The sequence below is a fragment of the Notolabrus celidotus genome, chromosome 22, assembly GCF_009762535.1.
Source record: "Notolabrus celidotus isolate fNotCel1 chromosome 22, fNotCel1.pri, whole genome shotgun sequence".
Classification (NCBI taxonomy): Eukaryota; Metazoa; Chordata; class Actinopteri; order Labriformes; family Labridae; genus Notolabrus; species Notolabrus celidotus.
In genome coordinates, this window is record NC_048293.1 from 7,630,980 (window position 1) to 7,652,638 (window position 21,659).

The 21,659-nt window shown below is 41.9% G+C and overlaps 2 protein-coding genes across 2 annotated transcripts; both read right to left on the minus strand.

Annotated features, from left to right (window-relative positions):
• Positions 1-5,705: 5,705 nt before the first annotated feature.
• LOC117806466 (gap junction delta-2 protein-like) lies at positions 5,706-8,508 on the minus strand. Its single transcript, XM_034675411.1, has 2 exons — positions 8,369-8,508; positions 5,706-7,453 (listed from the first exon to the last, which is right to left on the minus strand). The coding sequence occupies exons 1-2, from the start codon at positions 8,506-8,508 to the stop codon at positions 6,610-6,612; spliced, it is 984 nt and encodes a 327-aa protein (XP_034531302.1). The 3' UTR covers positions 5,706-6,609.
• Positions 8,509-10,098: 1,590 nt separating this feature from the next.
• LOC117806702 (actin, alpha skeletal muscle) lies at positions 10,099-12,457 on the minus strand. Its single transcript, XM_034675712.1, has 6 exons — positions 12,325-12,457; positions 11,735-12,059; positions 11,493-11,654; positions 11,175-11,366; positions 10,479-10,660; positions 10,099-10,396 (listed from the first exon to the last, which is right to left on the minus strand). Exons 1-6 carry the CDS (start codon positions 12,451-12,453, stop codon positions 10,253-10,255), a joined length of 1,134 nt encoding a protein of 377 aa, XP_034531603.1. The 5' UTR covers positions 12,454-12,457; the 3' UTR covers positions 10,099-10,252.
• Positions 12,458-21,659: the final 9,202 nt, after the last annotated feature.

Consider the following 21,659-nt stretch of genomic DNA (forward strand, 5'->3'; position numbering starts at 1 on the left):
CAAAACAGCAAACCTGTAGCCAGATTGAACTGAAATACTATTTCAGGCTTCTTTTTTCCCCCAAAATCAGATCATGCTCCTTCTTTATAGTACTGCAAAAATAAAAGGCTAAAGAGACGCTGTAATGTGCACAGTGTGATCTCATAGCTTTCTCAGTAAAACAACAACCACGTGACTCACGACAAAGTGGCATCACATCAGCATGGGAGAATGGGGGGATGGGCACAGGAGTGGTGGAGGTAGGAGGGGAGAGAACAGAAACACAGATAGGAGAAAGAGAGAGAGAAAAAGATAAAAGAGAGGTGATGAAAAAGAAAAAAATGAAGAAAGAGCGAGTGTGTAAAAAAGAGAGGCGGATTCCTTAGCAGGAGGACAAAGCTCTGAGGAAGGAAAGAGAAGGAGAAACAGAGATCAGTAAATCAACCTAGAAAAATCAGACAGCAGCATGGTTCATGCATAGTGCAAAGGTAAACCACAGAGAGGAGGAGTGGATGATGAACAAACCAGAGCAGCAGCAACGGCAGTCACTGAGTCCAACCCACAGTGTGTAATCTGACACCTCACCTGGGATTAGAATCAACCAAAGTGATATTTCTAACTTCTTTGTTTCTCTCTCATTGTGTGCATTTCTCTGCCCGCGTAAAAAAGGTGGTACTTTCATTCTGCAGCCGCAAATCTTACAAAATGGATATTATCTTCTGTCCCTGCATGCTTCTGTAATACACAGAAGTGATTCATATTCTCCCTTGTGTGTGTGATTGCATTCCTGTGTGAGTAGCTGTAAATTAATATCTCTATACCTCCGCCTCTGTGTCTCTTCCATCTTCGCTGAGCACTCTCCTCCTATACATCGGTGCGAGTCCAATTGGCCGGCGAATGCCTCTGTGTCTGATTAGGACTTGCCAGCCGCTGATTTTTATTGGCTGTGTAATGGTGCAGAACCTAAACATTTATCAGGGTCGATGGGCTGTGTTGTAGTACAAGCTATTAGGGATTGCAGAGAAGGCGAGCAGGCATTGGAAGTTAGAACAAGCAGGAGGTGTCAGACTGAAGCATCATCTCTAGTGGGAAATTAAAGATGTCACAAGCAGGAAATTGTTTAGCTTTTGTTTTTTGCTGCAGTGTTGCTGTTTTGCATTTGTGACAAACTACTTTACCAGGAAAGTTGGTGCACTGTGGTAAAAAGATGTAGCTTCCAAATGCTAGAGACAAAAAAAAACCCAGCTGAATGTAGGAAAAATAATTAGCAAAGTGCAAACTGGGGAACTCATCTGATCTCTTTCTAAACTTCACCCGAGCTAACTCTTTCTGAATCTGACCTACCTGGCGCAGAAAAGAGGATCAACATCAGGTTTGTGGGTCTGGGTGCACAGTGTCCTCACTCAGGTGCTGTCTGCCCCACCATGATCCTCAACTTGACAAATCTGCGTATAATCCCCTAATGTTCTTAATCCTGGGTCACATTAAAAAATGGATGAGAAATTAATCTGCTGTCAGGTCTGTCAGGTATATTTCTGTCAGTGCCAGTGCTTATTTTCAACCAAATCCATCTGTTTGGCCAAATACGGCTCAACCAGCACCCAACCAGTCAGCCAAATCCATCATCACAAACTCTGAATGTCCCCCGTCCCTTTGTCCTTCTACGGGGAGATTTCATTAAAGTAGGGTAAGTTTTAAAACAGAAACACCCAAAGCACAGATCACATAGCAAAAGTTTGGTGTTCAGCCTCTTTGAACTGCTTGAAAACAGAGCAGTGAGGAGGGAGAGAATCTATTGTGGCCGGAGACAGAGAAAACTCTTTACAGCCAGAGAATGGCGGCTGCTTTCGCTGCCCTGGCAGAGGGAGAGAGAGTTCGAAACTTGGTCACACTGAGCAAATGCGTTACGGCCACCTCCCCCACATGAATACAAACATCAAGGGTGTTTTGTGTCAGTGTCTGCCATATCTTCCTGTGCCATGCTATGCCGTGCATATGTGCTGGGGTAACCAGGCTAATTTCATTGCTTCTAGCTGAGTGGATCAAAAAGACCTACATTCACTGTTTTTTCTCCTGTTTGCTCTCCCCTTTCATGCAGTAATCTGTGCAAAAAGGAAGACTTAAAGCAGTGCCCCCATGGAGCCCGCCCTCTCTTTTCAGATTGGTCAAAGAGGAGAAACAAGGAGGACATGCTTGTTTAGGGGCTAGTGGGATTGCAGGATTTACTTGCAGGTAAAAGTTCTGGTATATTTAATCATTATTTCTCTCAGAGCCTGCAAGAAAACATGCATTATGTGCACTTCCTTTAAAATATGATTTTTTTTAACATTTAAGGTGGGTGTTTTTATTTATATATATATATTTATTTTTTTTATGGCAATTTTGACTTATTTCATGGGGGTAGAGAAAAGGGCAGACATGCCACAAAGGGTCAATGCTCTGTATGGGGCATGCTCTGACGGTTCAGTCAAACCGGTGTCTCAAGTAGAGTGTTTCATCAAATTTATACATCAATTAGAAAATAAGTCACAGATCATTTGTAAAATAAATACAAAAACACACCACACACCAGATTATATGAGGAGTCTCTGTTATTCCTTCTCCTGATATGATTGATTTGATTGTATTTTAGAGTCTCTGCAACATGTCCTCGTCTTACACCTCGTTCCTGGGGGAGATGTCATGATGATGTAAGGTGGCAGCCATGATTGTTAATAAAGGTGTCAGCACTCTAGCTCTATCAGTCACATGCAACAGTCTGGCCTTGTCCCTCAAATGAAACACACCCTGTCTAGGAATATATCACATCTGCAATTCCAAAACCCACTTATATAGTAATATGTAGTAATATAGAATATAGTTGGGTTATAAAACCCCAAAACCACATACTCTGTCTCCCCTAGCTCTGCTTAAGAGACTCATGCCTGGAGCTAAACCATCATGCAGCTAAATGCAGTGCAGAATGCTTTACCTGCCCCTGTAACTTACTCTATGGTATGAATCTCAAATTTCATGCAAAAGTAGCAAATATTTTTGACTGACAAACACAGATCTGAATATGCTCATATTCCACCCACCTTGGAATAATCACTTTGTATGCTCTTGCTTCATCTGTGTATTTTTAAAATGAGGAACATTTGAGAATAATCTACAAATATGTCAGTCTTTGAAGTTAAGTCTCAGGCGTTTCATTATCTTCTCCTACAGCGTGAGTATTTTACACTTCTCTGCCACACAGTCAAATTTCCTATTAGATCAGGCGCCTTTGGACAAGTAATTTCAAACTGTAGACTGAGCTTTCAATGTTTAAGGTGATGTGACAAAATAAAAATTATCGGTGTAATTTTAGTTGCTTCCTTTACTTTGAAACCTCCAGATTTGGGCCCATAATCATCCTTTGAACTCAACATTTCATACAGTAACTTAAACACAGAGCAGGAACAGCCTGCGTGCTGACCTGAGAATATTAAATCACATTATACTCATTTAAATCCAGGCCTTTCTTCTCAGTGCCTACATGTAAATATTGAATATTTATATAGTTATACTATGTACCGCCTGGCGCTTGTGTTTAATCATGTGAATATCTGTGCTTTTATCCATGCTGTGCTCTCTGAACAAGTGGAGATACATCAGTATGAAATATGAATTCATTTAAATTTGAACTGTTTGAACCCACTCATTGCAGAAGTGCTGCAGAAAAACAGTAAAGAGTAGGTGCACTTTTTGTGGAGCTGGATGCACACATTCCTTCAAATTCATATTTTCAGCGTGTGACCTTTAATGAGTTATTCCACTTCTTCTAAATGAAAAAGAGCGAAGATGAGTTGGCTCACACCGCTCATAAAAAACTGTTTATTATCTAAGCACCTTCACTACTCGCAGGGACGAGACCACCTCTTTAATGTCATGCTGTCCCTTTGTCAGTGACTCCCAATATGAGGGGGATATCTGTCTCTAAAAATTCCTGGACTCCTCCTGAGCACCTGAAATCACATAAAATTGGAGGTGTTTCTGCACTGTTTTTGCCTTGTAGTCTTAAAATAGCTCACGTGCAGCCTCATGTGTGTGTTCTGCAGCAGTTGTCAGAGTGTGTGCAGCCAGTAGATGAATGCAAAGTCCTCGAGACTGCTTTGTATCTATATGAAGTTCATTTGTATGTCTCAGATGTGTGAATATGAAGCCAGTGATTTTTCCTGTGCATACTGTACACCAGCCATGTGGCCTGCAACCTGCATGTCATGAGTGCAAAAATACAGGTGCACGAGTACATTTTAATCTTATGAGCCCTGCAACACACACATCATGTTTATGCATGACAGCATGTGTAATTGCACTGAAACATTCCCTATTTAAGATTCTGATGTCTGAACTCAGGTTGCAGGAAATTAAAACTTCCTAAACATCAAAAATTATGACCGATGTTGTGTTGAACCACTGTCCTGCAAAGACTCTAAATGTTTTGTCAAATCTAATTTATAATTCTTCTTTGTTCCCATGGTGCTGTTAAGAGTATTTTAAACCCAGAGTTTAAAGGATTTCATAACAGGCCACTTTCAGAGTAATTGAAAGCCTAAAAAACATGAAAATATGAGAGGGAAAAAAAGAGAAGGAAGCAAAGATGCACACTGGCGTGCACTGCACTGCATCAGAGCCAAGTTGACAAGCGTCTCTTCTTTCTTCTGTTTCTCTTTTTTTCATGTTCATGACTAAGGGAGAAACCGCAGGTCCCCGCTGAGTTGGAGATGGATGTGCCAGCACCGGTGCTCTCAGATTTCTCGCGGCTTTGCAGAGTCATCCTGGCAGAGGAATCATGAGGAGACCAGCCCTTCCCAGATCACCTGCAACGGTCAGCTGCAAATATCTCATGCTTATCTCTCTGTGTCTCCATTTCCTCCTCTACCTCCCCTCTCTCTCTCTTTGTGTGAGCATACTCCTGTGCACTTTCTCTTTTTTCCCATCTTTTTGTTTTCATTTTGACCTTCATGAGGTGCACACAACCTTCCCTCTCGGTTCAGCTGCTGTTTTCTTACATCCTTTTCCCCAAATGAGAGAAGAAGGGATGTGCAGAGCTGCAGAAAGGGCAGCTCCCTCAGTACTCAGAATCATGATCAGCTTTTTGTCATTCCTGCAGAGTGCAAGGAAAGTCACAAACTTAAAGTTCACAGCTAGACTCAGTGAATCTATAATCCCCATAAGGGCTGTTAGATTTAATGCATGCCCTATGAAATTCCTCCGTTAATGAGCTTAGATTTTTTTTTCATGGAGGCGGCATCAGTATTGCAACATTGCAGAGTGATGAGATCCTGTAAAGGTGTGTCCTGCAGTGTTTTTCCTTTTTTTTTTTTCTTTCTTTTTTTGGTAGAGAGTGGGTGTGGCTAACATCTTCACTGCACCAAGGCAAAACTTCCACTGGCGATAAATCTGTGTGATAGGTCAGTCAGCAGACACAAAGTACTGCACCTCACACATTTCTGGTGTAGATGAATCCCACTTTTATTTTCCACAGAAAAAAAGAGATGTTTTTTCTGGTTTGTTTCGGTTACATTTAAAACCACTCTATGAAAAAACTGTAGCACCTGAGCAGATTGAAATTGCCCATTCTTTGATAAAAATGTCAATTTGTGCTATTTGTCCAGTTTTGATCAGCTGTGATTGGGGAAACATTTATTTCTTTTTTATGAAAAAAAAGACTAGCACTTCATTTCTTTTTCCAGTCATTTGCAAAATAAAACAGAGAAAAGTGTATATCTTATACTTTTTTCTTTTTCATTTAAATCACAACAGATACATTTAAAGCAAATAAAAAATTGGGCGGCATTTAGCATAAATCCAAGCAGGGAATCAGCTTCCATGATGATTATTATATATTTATATATTTATATGTATACATATATATCATGTTTATATACAAGTATGGCACTTGATTACACAAAAAAGCAAGAAAACACTTCACAAATAAAAGCAGTGGGCGCTTTGGTGTGTCATAAATTAAGGAAGTCACAGACGTTAGCGTTTGCAGCAAATTTACCATGTACTGTTTGCAAGTCAGCTATAAAGCGATGGAATGGTTACATATGTTAAGGTCAGTGGTGCAACACAGGCAACAAAAAACATGAATTACGATGATTTAAGTCAACCATAGTAAGTAGGATTTATATATCTATGCACATATAAATCTGGATTGTAGATTTTTCCTTTAACCACTGTGTAGGGTGCCATTTATTTGGATTTGTGCCAAAAGAAGATGGAAATAAAATGTCTTAAAAACACTGTCAGGTCTGTAGCACATTTTGGATAAGGTCATCAAGCTCTCAAGTGTTCACCTCTTAGTGCAATTTTTGCATTTTACTCTCTTCAAGTACAGCAGAACAGCCCACAAAGAGTAAATATGTGAACACGCTATATCATGGTCTCCTTTACGCATCTTACAGAGTATAAACGTTACTAAAAAGTTGCATCAGTGCAATAATAAATAAGTCAACAAATGTGGAGTTCACGCTTGCTATGAGTCCTTAAAAGACCACGAAATGAAAAAAATCTGCCCACTCTTAAGTCATAAGACGAATTAGGCGTGCGGAGCTGTCCATCATGTCCATCCTGGCTTTCATTTTTTACAGGTTTTTGGAGCTACACATACGCAGAGTCACTGGACTGAGTGCGCCCGAAATTGGGCACACTCATTCTTGGCAAGTCCTTATTTCTGATCTCATAGATGGACTTCCTTCGGGCCTGCACACCTCGCACAGCCGTTTTGATTTTCCTCCACCCCAAGTGATTGAGTTCTGCCAGGTTGAGCACCACGCAAAACCCGCTCACCGCGAACATGAACACCAGGAACACTGTCTTCTCCGTGGGTCTGGACACGTAGCACTCGACGTCTTTGATGCACGGGTAGCGGTCACATTCGTACACGGACGGGACGTTGAATCCATACAGGAAGTACTGGCCCACCAAAAAGCCTATTTCCAGCGCGTTTCTGAACACCACCTGGATGATGTAAAACCTGGAGATGCCCTCCTGCCGCCGCATTTTGGACTTTGTAGTTCTCATGGCCGCATTAGGGATCTCTTTGACTTCCAAACAGTCCGGCTCGGCTTCTTTGGTGGAGTTCTCTGTGTTCTGGAGTACTCCGTTAACAATGGTGTTCTTTATCTTTTTGCTCTCGTCTCGCTTCAGGGAATCTTGATCCTTATCCAGCGTCAGATAGACCGTCGAGTAGCGCCGCTCCTTCTGCTTGGCCGACTGATGCACCGAGTACGTGATGAAACAAAGACTCGGGGTGCACACCATGATGATTTGAAAAACCCAATATCTAATGTGTGAAATGGGGAATGCCTTGTCGTAGCATGCCTGGTTGCAGCCCGGCTGTAAGGTGTTACAAACAAACATGGTCTGCTCGTCATCATAGACAGTCTCTCCAACTATTGCTACGATTAGAATCCGGAAGATGACCACCACTGTTAGTAGGATCCTAAAAAGCAAGCAAACAAACACACAATGTGAAAATAAGTGTATGAATGTGTGTATAGGTGATACAAATTTGGTTCAGCTGTCTCTGTAGCTGAAGCGCTCACAGTCCAATTCAAAGGGTGTGTGTTGGATTTAGGGAGCTGTCCAGTGCTGAAACAGGACGCTCGAAAAGATGCAATGGGTGTGTTTACTGTTTTTGAGTTTTTTCGTGTCTCTATGTGTCTGTGGGCTTTTGTGTTTTGTGATTCGATGGCTGAAATGACATGTAAGCAATCGGCGTTGCTTTGATTCTACATGTGTGAGCTCTGTTAATGAAAACACATTTCAATCTCTGCACAACCACCACTCACACTCACACTCACACACATCAGACGCAAAAGGTGGATGGGTGACTATGTGAAATGGAACATGAATTTGAGGTTTAGTTTCAGCTGTTTGCTGCACCATCCCAGGTACTGAAAGGACAGCTGTCAACTGGTTTACTTAGCTGCCTCGTTTAGGAGGAGGTGAAGGAAAAAGGAATCTGTGAAACAAGACAGAAAAATCCACAACACAGACACGAAGGACTGGGCACCATGCTACAGAAGATCCTTGGTTCACAAGACAGAAACGGGGGACTGGGAGCCATGCTAAAGACGATCCTGGAGGCTGCTGCGATTCTTCTTTTGGTCTTTGGTTTTGCTCATCATCTTACCTTCCTATCATAGTAGAGTGCTGCTGGACAGCAGCCTCCAGGAGCCTCTCTAGTATAGTCCATTCCCCCATTTCTGAGCATCCGGAGAAGACTAGAGCACAATGGCACTCTGTTCAAATCCCTCCCAAAAAAGCGCGTTATTTCCAGTCCTGCTTCTCTCTGACTCTCGTGGTAGTCAGGCTCCAAAACGTCCGGTTTTAGCAAAAAAAATGCATCCGTCACGGGATGCTGCCGCCGTCCTCGCTCCTCTCCCTCTGTCTGCGCGCTATCTGCTTGGTTAAGAGCTGAGCGCGCAGCGCCAGCGAGCGTCCTGCTGTGTGTGCCGAGCGCTCCCACGACGTGGCCACACTTTTCCTTGTCATGGGAGTCTAAAGGGCTGATTACTATAAGCCCTCCTATTTTCGATCTTCAGATCAGGTTGATGGGCTGCGCGCTGTGTCTGGATGGAGGGAGGTTGGATTTAATGTCTTGCCAGCGTTAATCCGCCTTTAAGTAGTCTCCCCCCCCCCCCCCCCCCCCCCCTCCCCACGCGTCACGTACGCGCAGACAGGTCGGTTGAGCGCAGCCAGGAGAGCCAGGGTTTCTGATTTTCAATATTTCACTTTTGGAAACAGCTTGCACTGTTTGGTAGGAACCAGTGCGGACGCTTTTGTCTCAGCTTGTAACAGCATATTACACACCGAGTTCATACCTTTCAGTATAGGTGGCGTCACGTGACAGTCGAACCCTGTTTGTGTCGTTATCTCAATTTACTGATACAAAAACACTTGTGCACCACATGACATGGTATCCATCCTTCCGGCAAAAGGCTTGTGGATGCACAGAGTCCGGGGTGCAGTGGTCAAGGTGACTGCCTATTTTTTTTATCTTATCAATGATGTACAGTGAGACATGGGGCATACAAACAGCATGTGTCATTATTGAAATTGAACCAAATGCTTTATGCAGTCATCTAATGGGGTGTACATTTTTATTTACAGAGGCAGTCCTCCTGTCTTTGGGGGTTAGCCTCGCTGCCCACAGGCATCCCTCCACCTGCTGACCCGGCTGGTCGAGCTGTTGTCTCCACCTCGGGCTCAGATGATGCTCTGGATACAGTGACAGAGTGAAAGTACCATCCGAGTGTCTAATCGCTTTACAAAGCAACCTGCCTGTCTGCCTGTCTCGCTCTCTCGCTGTCTGTGTGGAGGGTTAAAAATAGAAGCAAAGTATGAGGCCCCGCCCTGTATATTGCTCTGAGATGTGATCAACTCAGTGTGTGTGTGCACTAAAATTAGACTATTGTCTGGTGAGACACTATTGAATTCGCCTCTGTTTGTGGACGTACCGTACATTTAGCTCAAGAAACGCTTAACGTTTCACACCTCCTCCATATCATAAAAAGCTGCATCATTTTGAGTTATATCATTACAACACTATTTGTTATCTTGAGATATAACATATCATTTGGATAAATAGCAGAGGTAAAGCAATAGATTGTTACTGCCTGAAACACAGAGGCTTTATTTGCCTTGCTGATTCCCCTCAGTTATTGTTACATTTGTTGTTGTTTCCTCTGTTGTTGTTGTTTTGAGCATCGTCCAAATCCAGCGGCTTCACAGGTAGGCGGTGTGAGCTTTGTCCAGCCTAACAAACGGGGATTACCGATCACGTGACCGCTGTGTTTCCAATCAATGAAACTTTGTGCTGTTAATTTCTCATGAGGTGGTTGATCCTCTCCGCTGACTGTAATCTTTTCTAATTCAAATCTTTAATAACCTTTAACACTCCAACCACGTAAGCAGAAGACAGAGCTGGGCTGCTTTAGAAAGGCAGAGAAATTAAACTAAAGGAGAGAGAGAGAGAGAGAGAGAGAGAGAGAGAGAGAGAGAGAGAGAGAGAGAGAGAGAGATTTTGAAAGATTCTTAGACAACCTCGTTTTTAAATTTGCAGTTAAAATAAAGATTAAAAGATTCTCCTTCTATTTCTTATTTTATTAATAAAGCTATACAAATCCACATATAAATTGCACTGGAGTGTAAATACAAAGAATTTGACGACAACACGAAAAGGACTGGGTTGGGTTGATGCACAGACACAGGGAGGAGGCAGAGGGTGGGGGGGGGCTTAGAAGCACTTCCTGTGGACAATGGATGGCCCGGCCTCGTCGTACTCCTGTTTGCTAATCCACATCTGTTGGAAGGTGGAGAGAGAGGCGAGAATGGAGCCGCCGATCCACACGGAGTACTTCCTCTCAGGAGGGGCGATGATCTGAACACAAAAACACAAAGCACATGTTTATCCCGCCCTGTGCTCAGGAATGTTACAGTGATATCCAAAGTGTGTCACTTACCTTAATCTTCATGGTGCTTGGAGCCAGAGCAGTGATCTCCTTCTGCATGCGGTCAGCGATACCGGGGTACATAGTGGTGCCGCCGGACAGCACGTTGTTGGCGTACAGGTCCTTCCGGATGTCAATGTCACACTTCATGATGCTGTTGTAGGTGGTTTCGTGGATGCCAGCAGATTCCATGCCTGTGCCAAAACAGCAGACAAGTTAGTGAGTTTAACCCCCCAGCAGCCAAACATCACATGTGTCACCCACGTCAGCTGTCGTAACAGGTGCTGAAACGGACAGCTCCGCCAGCAGCTGCGCGCGCGGCGGCGCAAACGTGAACAATGAGGCCTTGATCTAGATTACCCACGGCTATTTATCGGCCCTGAGGTGGTAAAGCAGAATTCTGACCTCCATTTGGGGATCACATGCAGGCAGCCAATTAAGAATATGATCAAAATCATCTCAGCTATCAGGGTTTGTCCTGTTATCATTGTAGTTTTATAACCTACACTTTGGGTGATAATGGGCAAAATGGAGTTTGCTTTCTACTGCCATTGATTAAGATGAGTGTTGACTTTTAACATCCTTTGAGTAGGCAATACTTAATTAATTAGCAAAGTTCTTAATTGTTCCATATACTATTTTTAGCTATCAATAATATTTGATCACTTGGAAATTGGCTGTTTATGTTGACTGTGCGCCTTTACGCACCAATAAACGAGGGCTGGAAGACGGTCTCTGGGCAGCGGAAGCGCTCGTTGCCGATGGTGATGACCTGACCGTCTGGCAGCTCGTAGCTCTTCTCCAGAGAGGAGGAGGAAGCTGCGGTGGCCATCTCGTTCTCAAAGTCCAGAGCCACATAACATAGCTTCTCCTTGATGTCACGCACGATCTCGCGCTCAGCTGGGGGGAGACAGAATTGTGGAATGTCAGTCAGTTCATCAAAAAAGTGTTTGAAGCTGCACTTGAAAGCAAAGATAGTCGCTGTTTGAACAGTCTGTTTGAACCAAGTTTACCATCACCACTCACCGGTTGTGACAAAAGAGTATCCACGCTCAGTCAGGATCTTCATGAGGTAATCAGTGAGGTCACGACCGGCCAGATCCAGACGCATGATGGCGTGAGGGAGAGCGTAACCCTCATAGATGGGCACGTTATGGGTCACACCATCACCGGAGTCCAAGACAATACCTGGTGACGAGCAAGTGAATGTAATCATCTGCTTACTGAGCAAACAAAAATATCTGAAACATCTTAAGAAGCTGCCATACCTGTGGTACGACCGGATGCGTATAGGGACAACACGGCCTGGATGGCCACGTACATTGCAGGGACATTAAAAGTCTCGAACATGATCTGGGTCATCTTCTCTCTGTTGGCCTTAGGGTTGAGGGGGGCCTCTGTCAGCAAGGTGGGGTGCTCCTCTGGGGCCACGCGCAGCTCGTTGTAGAAAGTGTGGTGCCAGATCTTCTCCATGTCGTCCCAGTTGGTGATGATGCCGTGCTCGATGGGGTATTTCAGGGTCAGGATGCCTCTTTTGCTCTGGGCCTCGTCGCCGACGTAGGAGTCTTTCTGGCCCATACCGACCATGACACCCTGACAACAGCCAGAACCAGATGGTTAGTAATGTTACTGACAGTCACTCAAAATCACTTATTATTATAACTACCTGTACATATAAAAGACAACTTAGTTATATAAATGAGTTACATAGAAATATAGATGCGTAATTTGGGTGCATAATTACGCACGGTTAAATTGGCCTGCATCCAAAGCCACACCTTGCTTTCATGTGTTTTAAAAAAGGGTAAGGTGATACCAGCTCTCAATGTCTTTGGAGTTGATAAATAGTTTACCTTACCTGGTGACGAGGGCGACCAACGATGGAGGGAAACACGGCGCGTGGTGCGTCATCGCCGGCGAACCCAGCCTTCACAAGGCCGGAGCCATTATCACATACCAGGGCGGTAGTCTCGTCCTCGTCGCACATGATGTCAACTCTGTGAGACACACGGATGCGCGCGCATACACGCAAGCAGTTGTTATTGTTAGATCTGGAAAAGGACGATTTTTCCTTTTCAAACCATCAAAACAAAAAGAAACATGAAGCCTCTTCTTGTTGACAAAAGCCAAGAGAATGACGGTTAGTTTTACCTTATGGTGATTAATGTTGACTTTTCATGTGCTATTGATCTACATGTTATGGGATCAGGTTAGTTTTTAATTTGTTAGAGCTGTGGTTGTCAATTGTAAAACAAATTAATTCTCCAATTCTATCAAACAAAGAAATATGATGAACTTCAGGCTAATCTGATGAGATGATCCATTTCAGTTAAATGATGTCACTTATAGACAAAAATCAAGATCCCTCCCAACTGTGTTAAAATCCTCTATTCATCCTCATGTGATGAATCCACTGCTTGGTCTTTTTCTCTCCTTCAGCCCTAAAGGTACTCACCAGATCAGCACCAGGCGCCGGATCATGAGTGTGCAAACCAGGGGTGCTGGAGTGTCACCTCATACCAATTTATACTCTGACAAGTGTCCGTAAGAGGGGGCCGAGCAGCACGACCCCTTTTCCATTTTTGGTAGATTATTGCCCTCTGTCACAACAGCCGCTCCATGAATGGCATCAAAAGGATTGGGAACTCCCGCGCGCACAGCTGTGCCTTCCGCGCATGTGTAGAGGACAGACAAAGGCAAGCTTTCTTTTGATCCTTTCTCCATCAATAAATCACTATAATATTAATGAAGAGAAACACAGTTTCTGTAAAAGGCATACTGTGGATAATTAGAGATTATATTATACATTAATGTCTATTATCAGTGTATTATTGGAGGACAAATGCATGAATTTATTCAAAACAGACACATCTAGACCCTCTAAAGTCAGATAAGTGTAAACCAAAGACACACCTCCTGACATGGAATACCCAATAAGGCTCAAATTACTTGTAACAACCTTTTTTATCCTAGATTATAACTGTGCCCCAATTATTTTGTGTTTCCGTTTGCCTTTAAAGGTCTCCTAGACATATGAGTTCAGACTGGAATGGGACACGTGCGTTTCAACAGTAGCAAATGGAGTGGCCAATTGTGCCACACAGCTGGTGTCAGCAGCTGTTTGACTTCATTAGAAACTCCAAACGCCCCATTTGAGTGGGGGAAGCCTCTGCTGCAGACCAAACATTCCTATTTTAGTAAAACTAGTGAGTCCCCCCCCATTCAGAGCAATATTATTACATATCATGACAAGCCCGGTCACATATTCATGAACAAAAGCTGCTGGACTCCGCACAGTGAGTGAATGAGATGCATTGGAGTATAGACCATAAAACCAATGAGTTTTAATATTGAGAATGAGCTGCAAGGATGTTTTTGTGTCTGGCAATGCAGTGTGTTGACTTACCTTTAGCTCTAGGTCTTCTATTCACTTTTCTTTTGCTTTGAGTGCTTTTATGAAGCAGAATATTCAGTTATGAAACACAAAATGTAGGCAAACAGGGAGAAATACTTTGTCCGATACCAAAGGTTATAGCAGTGTGTTGGATTATCCTCCTTGGCATATGTCTCTTCACATACTACATAACACATACTGCTACTTCAAACACCAACCACAGGTCTGATAATTACCTGTTTATGCAGCAACAGTCAACCTATTGTATTCTTCCATGTAAGAAACATTTACAGATAAATCCAAAACAATGTTAATACAATGTGTTGTTCCCCACATCAAAACGATAAAGCAAAAAGGAACATCTCCTGTTGTGACACATGCCATATTCTTTCTTTATTCCTGCTCGTAGGAAAGAAGAAGACACAGGGAATGACATTGCCGGTTTGCTTGGAAGGGACAGCTAGCGAGCTCTTGAAGGCTATGAAACAACATTGGCTAAGAGCAGTGGATGGTCCCACCACAAGGAGGACAAGACAAAAGGGCACAGCGAGCCATGAATCATATGCTGCTGTCACCCGACCCCGAGCCATAACCCTTCACTGTGTGACTCTTTGTTGTGCTCTTATGTAATGAATGGTAGGCTGAGGTCCTGCTTTAAGCATCCTTTTGCCCCAGTATTCAAATAATACTAACATTTTATGACCAGAGCTTAGCGAAGTCAGTCTGCAGAGAGAGCAACTGTTAGGACCACGAGGGAAAGGTGGGCGACTGCTTTCAACACGAGTTTGCCCCCCGTGCCAGATTATTCTGTTCCTATAAAAAGGGGATTTTCAGCGTCCTTTTCCATCCTGTTTCAGGTGCTGTCGCTGCTAGCATAAGGGATCAGGATGTATTTAAAGGTATTGTTAAGCTCTAAAATATTTGTTTTGCTTGTTCTCATAGCACCCACGGGTGTGAGGGGCTCATGCCAGAGCTTAGATTAGACATAGAGACACTTGGAGGCTGCTCAAACAGTCCTGTGGTGTGACTTTCACTTCACTGAGATGAAGTCATCATGGCCTACCTACGACCCAAGCCCTCAGGAGCTTTACCTCATTACTCAGCTGTAGGAATGAGATAATGAGGACAAACCTGCCCAGAACGAAAAAAAAGAAAACATTGATTTTTTTTTCTGGGATTTTCACATCATAAAAAGAGAACAACCCCTTTTAAACAGCCCTGAGGGGAAGTCATTTGGCTGATGCTGGCAAGGTTTTGTACCTAAATCAATAACATGCACATATAAAGGAATATCCCTGCGCTGGATTGTAGCATTTCAGCTGTTCATCACTATATCGCTCAATACAAATGGTCTGAGAGCACTTTGTTTTGCCCAACATGGCGTGTTTTTCTGTGTTAAAGTGTCATGGGCCATTCAAAGGTCAGAGCAGAGGGAAGACATATTGCTGGGTGTAAATTGGGTGTCCTCTCTACGGCTTGGGTGCTGAATACTGAGTGACAAGCTGCTGGCTTATGTTGAAGTCCCCTGTTAGCACCTCAAAAGAGAACAGAGCTGGATCACTGTCAGTACTGCTGCAGATATACCACAAAAATGCGCTTATTCATTACCACTGATACTTTGAACTGTACATCTCACTTTCCTGAGTTTCACAGCTGAATGTTTTATACATTATATCAGTGTGTTATGTAAGGGGCTCCTGGGCAACACGTGTCAAGACTTCACTTAACAGGCAGGTTCTGGTTTGGAAAAGTACAGATTCTTGAGTTGGTGCATATACAAAAGAAAAACTTGTTCATGTTAATTATTTTACTGCAGCATGATGAAATTCATGAAAACAAAATGCAACAGCATCAATATTCAAGGAGGAGAAATACATATGTCACAATAATTATGGATTGAGGAAGAAAGAGCTTCCCAAGAAACTTGGACAGCAACAAACATTTATTCTCTCTGCCAATTATTCTGTTGATCATTTCTATTAGATGTGTAAGATCCAAAACATTCAAAAATGAGTTCCCAAAGCTAAAGACACGTCTTCCTTTTTCTAATGAAGTGTCTATAACCCAGAAATGTTTAATTCATAATTACAATAACAGAGATCTCACATTTGAGAACCCACTACTAGATCATTTTGACTAGTTTTTTTTCCTTGCAGGAAATAAAGGAATGAACGTATTTCATTTTTTTAAGCGCCTGTGAGGAACTTTTGGTGTTGATTTTCGTGCACCCTGTTCGCAAAGCAGTACCTCTTATCTCTTTGCTGATGTAGTCCTTTACATGTATAAGTAATTGTTTCCATATGCTCCTTTGTTTTAACAGTGAAACATATAACTCACTGTGAATAATTGTCGTGGAACATGTAATATAGAAGTTGTTCCTATGGTGGGCTGTAACTGACTTGGTCTGACACCTACCCTGTGGGTATGACCATCAGCAACCCCCCTGTTGCTGATGGTCTCATTTGTTTTTGTATCTCATAAAGAGGCTTTCAAATAAATTATTTTTCATGATCAGCCAAAAACTCCTCAAAGGAGCTTTAAGGTTCATGTCAAAATTCAACCCCTTTAGGTGACACTGACTAAAGTATGTTTGTAGCAACAACCATGTCTGGTATCAGAAGTATTTATTGGTTGTATAACTTGAGGTTATTTTGGGCTTGTTTACAATTTTTTTTATTTTTACTTGAAAATAAGTAATCCTTCAGACTCTACTGTCAAAAAGGTAATTATTCATTTTACCATATATTTCTTACTGAGGTCGTTGGGGGTTTCGTTTTCATTACATTGCTTCCTCAGCAATTCTCAGTGAAATACAGTATAGTTCAACAGAACTGCCAACTAAAATCTCAGTGCTAAAGAAGTTACACATTTTTGAATGCAGAGTTTATGGAGTCGATCATTCAGATGTACAAATGGTGCTCATATCTAGTACAAATATAATAAACCCAGCTTGTAGAATGCCTTCTGCCTTTGTTTAGGTTCCTAGTGTGGGATTAGAATCCATTTCAGATAGCCTAAACCCCAAAATTCCAACCCCCAAAAAGCTAAGTGGGTGTGGCCTCAGTCTCCTCAATGACAGCTACAGTCCTGACAGTGCTTACCTTATTAAACTCTGCTACCACTCAAACTGTAGACTCTTAACAAAAACAAGATTAAACATTTTTCCTTAGGAAACAGTTTTTTCCTCTTCACACCCCTGAGGTAGCCCCTTTTTAGGCCTTGCAAAGTGACACTTCCTCACACTGCATTTTAATAGTGTAGTCACTCCACCTTGTGTGAGAATGTATGTGTATGAGGGTGAAATTACAGAGCAGTATGTGGTTAATTGAAGTAAGATTGCTATACTTGTGCTCTGCCTCGCTATGTCTCTCCCAAAGTCTCTCTGTCTCTGCCTCCCAGGTCTCAATGCAGCCAGCAGGAGCAGGCTTTTTCCACCCCTAGTCTCACACTGAAAAATTAACCAGCCTCTCTCTCTCTCTCTCTCTCTCTCTCTCTCTCTCTCTCTCTCTCTCTCTCTCTCTCTCTCTCTCTCTCTCTCTCTCTCTCTCTCTCTCTCTCCATCTATCTCTCTCAGGCTGTCATTGCAGCACTGTTAGCTTGGCTTCAAGGCCTATCGCCTGCTGTGCTCCTGTGCCAAGACTTCTGGGAGAAAAACAGAGAAAGTTGAACTAAAATCAGGCGATTTTTTCCTCCTTTTTTTTTTGGCAAGTGGCATATATCCTCAGGATGTTTGGGAGCATAGCTGGGCAGACAAAAAAAAAAGCAATCTAACTAGGTCTCATATGACACTCAAATAAATATTGCAACACCCATTCAGGCATTGGCCACCACATTTAAAAAAAATGTATTTGTCTCAGATTACAGCCTGCTTTTCTGTGAGGTTTTGTCACTGTGTGCATCACGAAACTGAGAGGGATAGAAAATGAGGTTAAAAAGAGCTTTGGATTGGAAATGAAATATTCATGAATCAAATTTGAATAAGCCACAAAATAGACAGCTACCCCGATTTGTAGGTAGGCTGCTCAGCAAGAGTATTTTGGTAAGTCTTTATCGGAGTGCCTTAGTATTGAATTCAGAGCTATTTTGGTGGTGTCTGGGAATGCACAGTGCCAGTCAGAACTGATAGGAGAGTTTTTAGGCAAAGTACCCAAACACCTCCCTGAGAAAAAGTTCAGCTAAATAAGCTTTTGCTCTCTGATCGTCTTGCATATATTAAAACTGTTCAATTGAGCTTCTACAGCAATAAGATTTAAGTAAGTCCAACACTTTAGTTTTCTTGCAATATTCATCCGACATATCTCCTGCTACGAAGTTAAATTAGTTCCAGCCTCAGAAGAGAATCCCCCCCTTGGGATCAATAATATATTTTTAAATGTGCTGCACATTTTGCCTTTAGTAAATAGCTCAGATGTACAACAATGTGCATTTTGGTTGCTACCCTGCTGAGTGTCTCTATGTGACCTCGTCTGGTCCTCTGCCGTCTCCTTTGAACTCCGATTCTGTTTCATGTTTTGCTGTCTGTCTCAGCAGCTTCATAAGTGTGCTACAAGATAAAAGCAGGAACGATTCTTCAGTTGGGCATTTTAGCCAACACAGATTTTTGCAGGAACAAACCTTGAAGTTCCGGTAAAGTAAGTCCAAACTTTGAAACATTTAAAAGTTATCTGAGAGTCAACAAGATACAGTCTGAGGGGAAAGGTGTTACAGTTACAGTTTTTAGATCGATCGATCTATCTATCTATCTATCTATCTATCTATCTATCTATCTATCTATCTATCTATCTATCTATCTATCTATCTATCTATCTATCTATCTATCTATCTATCTATCTATCTATATCTCTATATCTCTATATCTCTATCTATCTATTTGCTAACTAGTGATTTATGTGTCAGGTTAGCTAGTTTGCAAAAGAGCCCAGGTAGAGGAATAAATATTGTTAGGAGTAATGGGTACCTTGAGCCTCCTCTTCTTTAACTTTCTTTATTGCTTGCTTTGACTGGTTCTCATGTGGGAAATGGGGATTGGGTTCAGTCTTGTCACTGGTTTGTCCGGCGCTTTAAAACGCACCCTTCTCCTGAGGTGCGCTCAGGGTCCGCTCCATAGGTGCGCTCAAAGTGCTTGGTGAACTTTAAATGACGTCACGTGATTGATGCGCTCAGCCCATAGACTGTATAATGCCAACCAGTGTAACCACGAAAGACTCTCAAACTTTGCAGACCCAGTACAGCTATTAAAACTTAACCCAGCCAACAAAAAGAAAACTTGAACCCACCGAAGCTTGAGCTCTCACCGCCACGCCGTCCAGTGTACTCCGGCAGACCGGCGGCAGGTGAGATGACCCAACCTACTCCCTCCAATGAAAACCAGTCCCTTCCTTTCACTCTTGCATTATGTTTCACTGTTTACGTTAGGACTGGGTATACATATTATTTGTTGAGTCAATTTTTATTATTTGTCTATTTATTTGATTAACTTTAGATTATTTAATTATTTATTTAGGTATTAATTAAATCTTATCATCTGGGATTATGATGGGATGGTCTTTTTGTTTTATTTTTTTAATATTTTTGATTTTTTTCAATACACACATTTTTTTTACAATATTATTTTATAAAAAGCACTTTACAAATGAAGTCTGATTGATTGATTAGTTAATCATTAATCATTAGCTTTTGATGACCTGACAAGAGAACATTTTTCTACAGTTAATATTGTTAAACACTTTTTTTCTAACAAAACATTAACAACTTCCTGGGCGTCTTATTTATGACCTTACAGCTCTGAAGCCAATCTGACCTCAACTGAACCACTGCACAACAGGCAACATAAGGTCACTGAATTAGTTTGTGTCAGGTGTAAAAGGTAATTTACAATGATATTCCTTCAAATGTTTGGTTAAGCTCAAGCATTGCCTCCCCTGTTGTCATGAAAGCTTGGAGCAAGCTCAGCTGAGTCACAGAGGTTGAAACTAACAACAAGCCTTAAAGAAACAGAATTAAACAAAGCCTCTGAAACTCTCTGGGTATACTAGCATGGATCTGACTTGCCTCAAGGTAGATTTAAAGTTTCATGGTAGCTGACAAAACAAAACAAACAAAGGAAGGAGGTAAGAGATCATGTAAGGCAAAGGATCAAAATGGATAGCTAAAATTAGATTAAACAAATGAGTTAGTTAAAAAACATTAATAATGGTTCAAATAAATAGTTTGACATTTTGGGACATACATCAGTTGTATATATTGCTTTGTAACAGGATTGATAGCAGTTTACTTAGCTCAATATTGAGACAAAAAACAAGGGGAAACGTGTCCGTATCAGCTGGAGTCTGGAACGTCCACAGTAGCAGGACTTCTACGGCAGCTCAGAGGAAGCTATGAGACAAAAGAGCTCCAGACTCCAGAGAGGTCTATGGTTAGTAACTTTCAATGGGACAGAGTTAAAGTAGGTGATCGGGAGTTGGGGGTGAGGGGAGTGAGATAGGATCCCAGTGTGTCAGTGCGCCAGTTCCCCCTGGCAGTATAAGGTGCATGTCTACCAAGAGTTCCTGGGTCTTCAAGCCCCACGAACTACTTTCCCCCGGAACTAAAAGGTTCCTGCGCCCCCATTGTTGTCTGCGTTTAGACCGCGGGCTGAAGTCCCGAGTAGATTGTGCAAATCAGGCCAGTGACATATGGAGAAAAAAAAATGATATTAAATCATATTTTGAAATCTTCATAAAAAACTAAACTAGTATGCATTCCCAGGAACTCCCCCTGTGTTATAACAACTGTGTAAACTCCACAACCACCGTTACGTTCAACTGAAAGTCCCAGGAACTTTGAAAAGTACTACCCCCCAAGTAGGGGCTTTTCAGGGGGGAGATTATCTACCCCTGAACTAAATTTAGACCCTGGTTCCTCTGGTCGAAATGCACGTAGTTCTGGAATATAGTTCCTGCGGTCGAAAAACGCCTTAAGCCTATAGCAGCATAACTAAGGGCTGGTCAAATAACTAGCTTGTAGAAGGATTAAAGTAAATGCACCAATATCCACCTCTGATAATCACTTTCTAGCAAATTTAATGTTTGTTCTTTAACCGCTACTTGTTGCTTTTAACACTTTAGTGTGAAGTTACATGGGGTTTAACTTAGCTAGTTTAGTTTAGCCACACTGGTAGTCTTTAGCTTAGCCTAGCTAACCATTTCCAGCTTAATATTTAGCATACACATAAAAGACTGGTGAACATTTTCCTGTTCTCTGAGCAGGAAAGCTAATAGCCTTCATATTTCCAAAAATGTCAAATAACCTTTCGCTCTGACATGCCAGTTATTTTTAAACGCTGAAAATGATTTAAGTGATGCAAAAATAATAATCTTGTGAAATAAAGTTATAGTACAAATTATTTGAATTAAGAGACAAATGTGGAAAAGAAGTAGTCGTTTATTAGCCACAGCACAGACAATAGAAGTGGTTCCATTTGTGCAGATAACTTAACACACTTAGCTAATTGAAGAAGTGTTTGTTGTTTTTTCTTTTTCCTCCAAGTCCTTAGCCAATAAAAAATCATTCTAGTTTTTAGAATTTCGATAATAGTTCATAGAAAACAGGTGATTTTCTTGAAGTGGTAAATAAACCTTAAATGGAAAAATTCTCTTTACATAACAAAGACAACCAAATTTGGAGATTCATGGTTTTCACTCAAGTAAGTATAGCATGCTGAGGAAGATTAGCTGAAGTTTACTGTCTTTCAAATTAATCCTCATCCACCTCAATGGATGCATTTTTAAAGATATTTTTACCCTCAGTAGCGCTGTCAA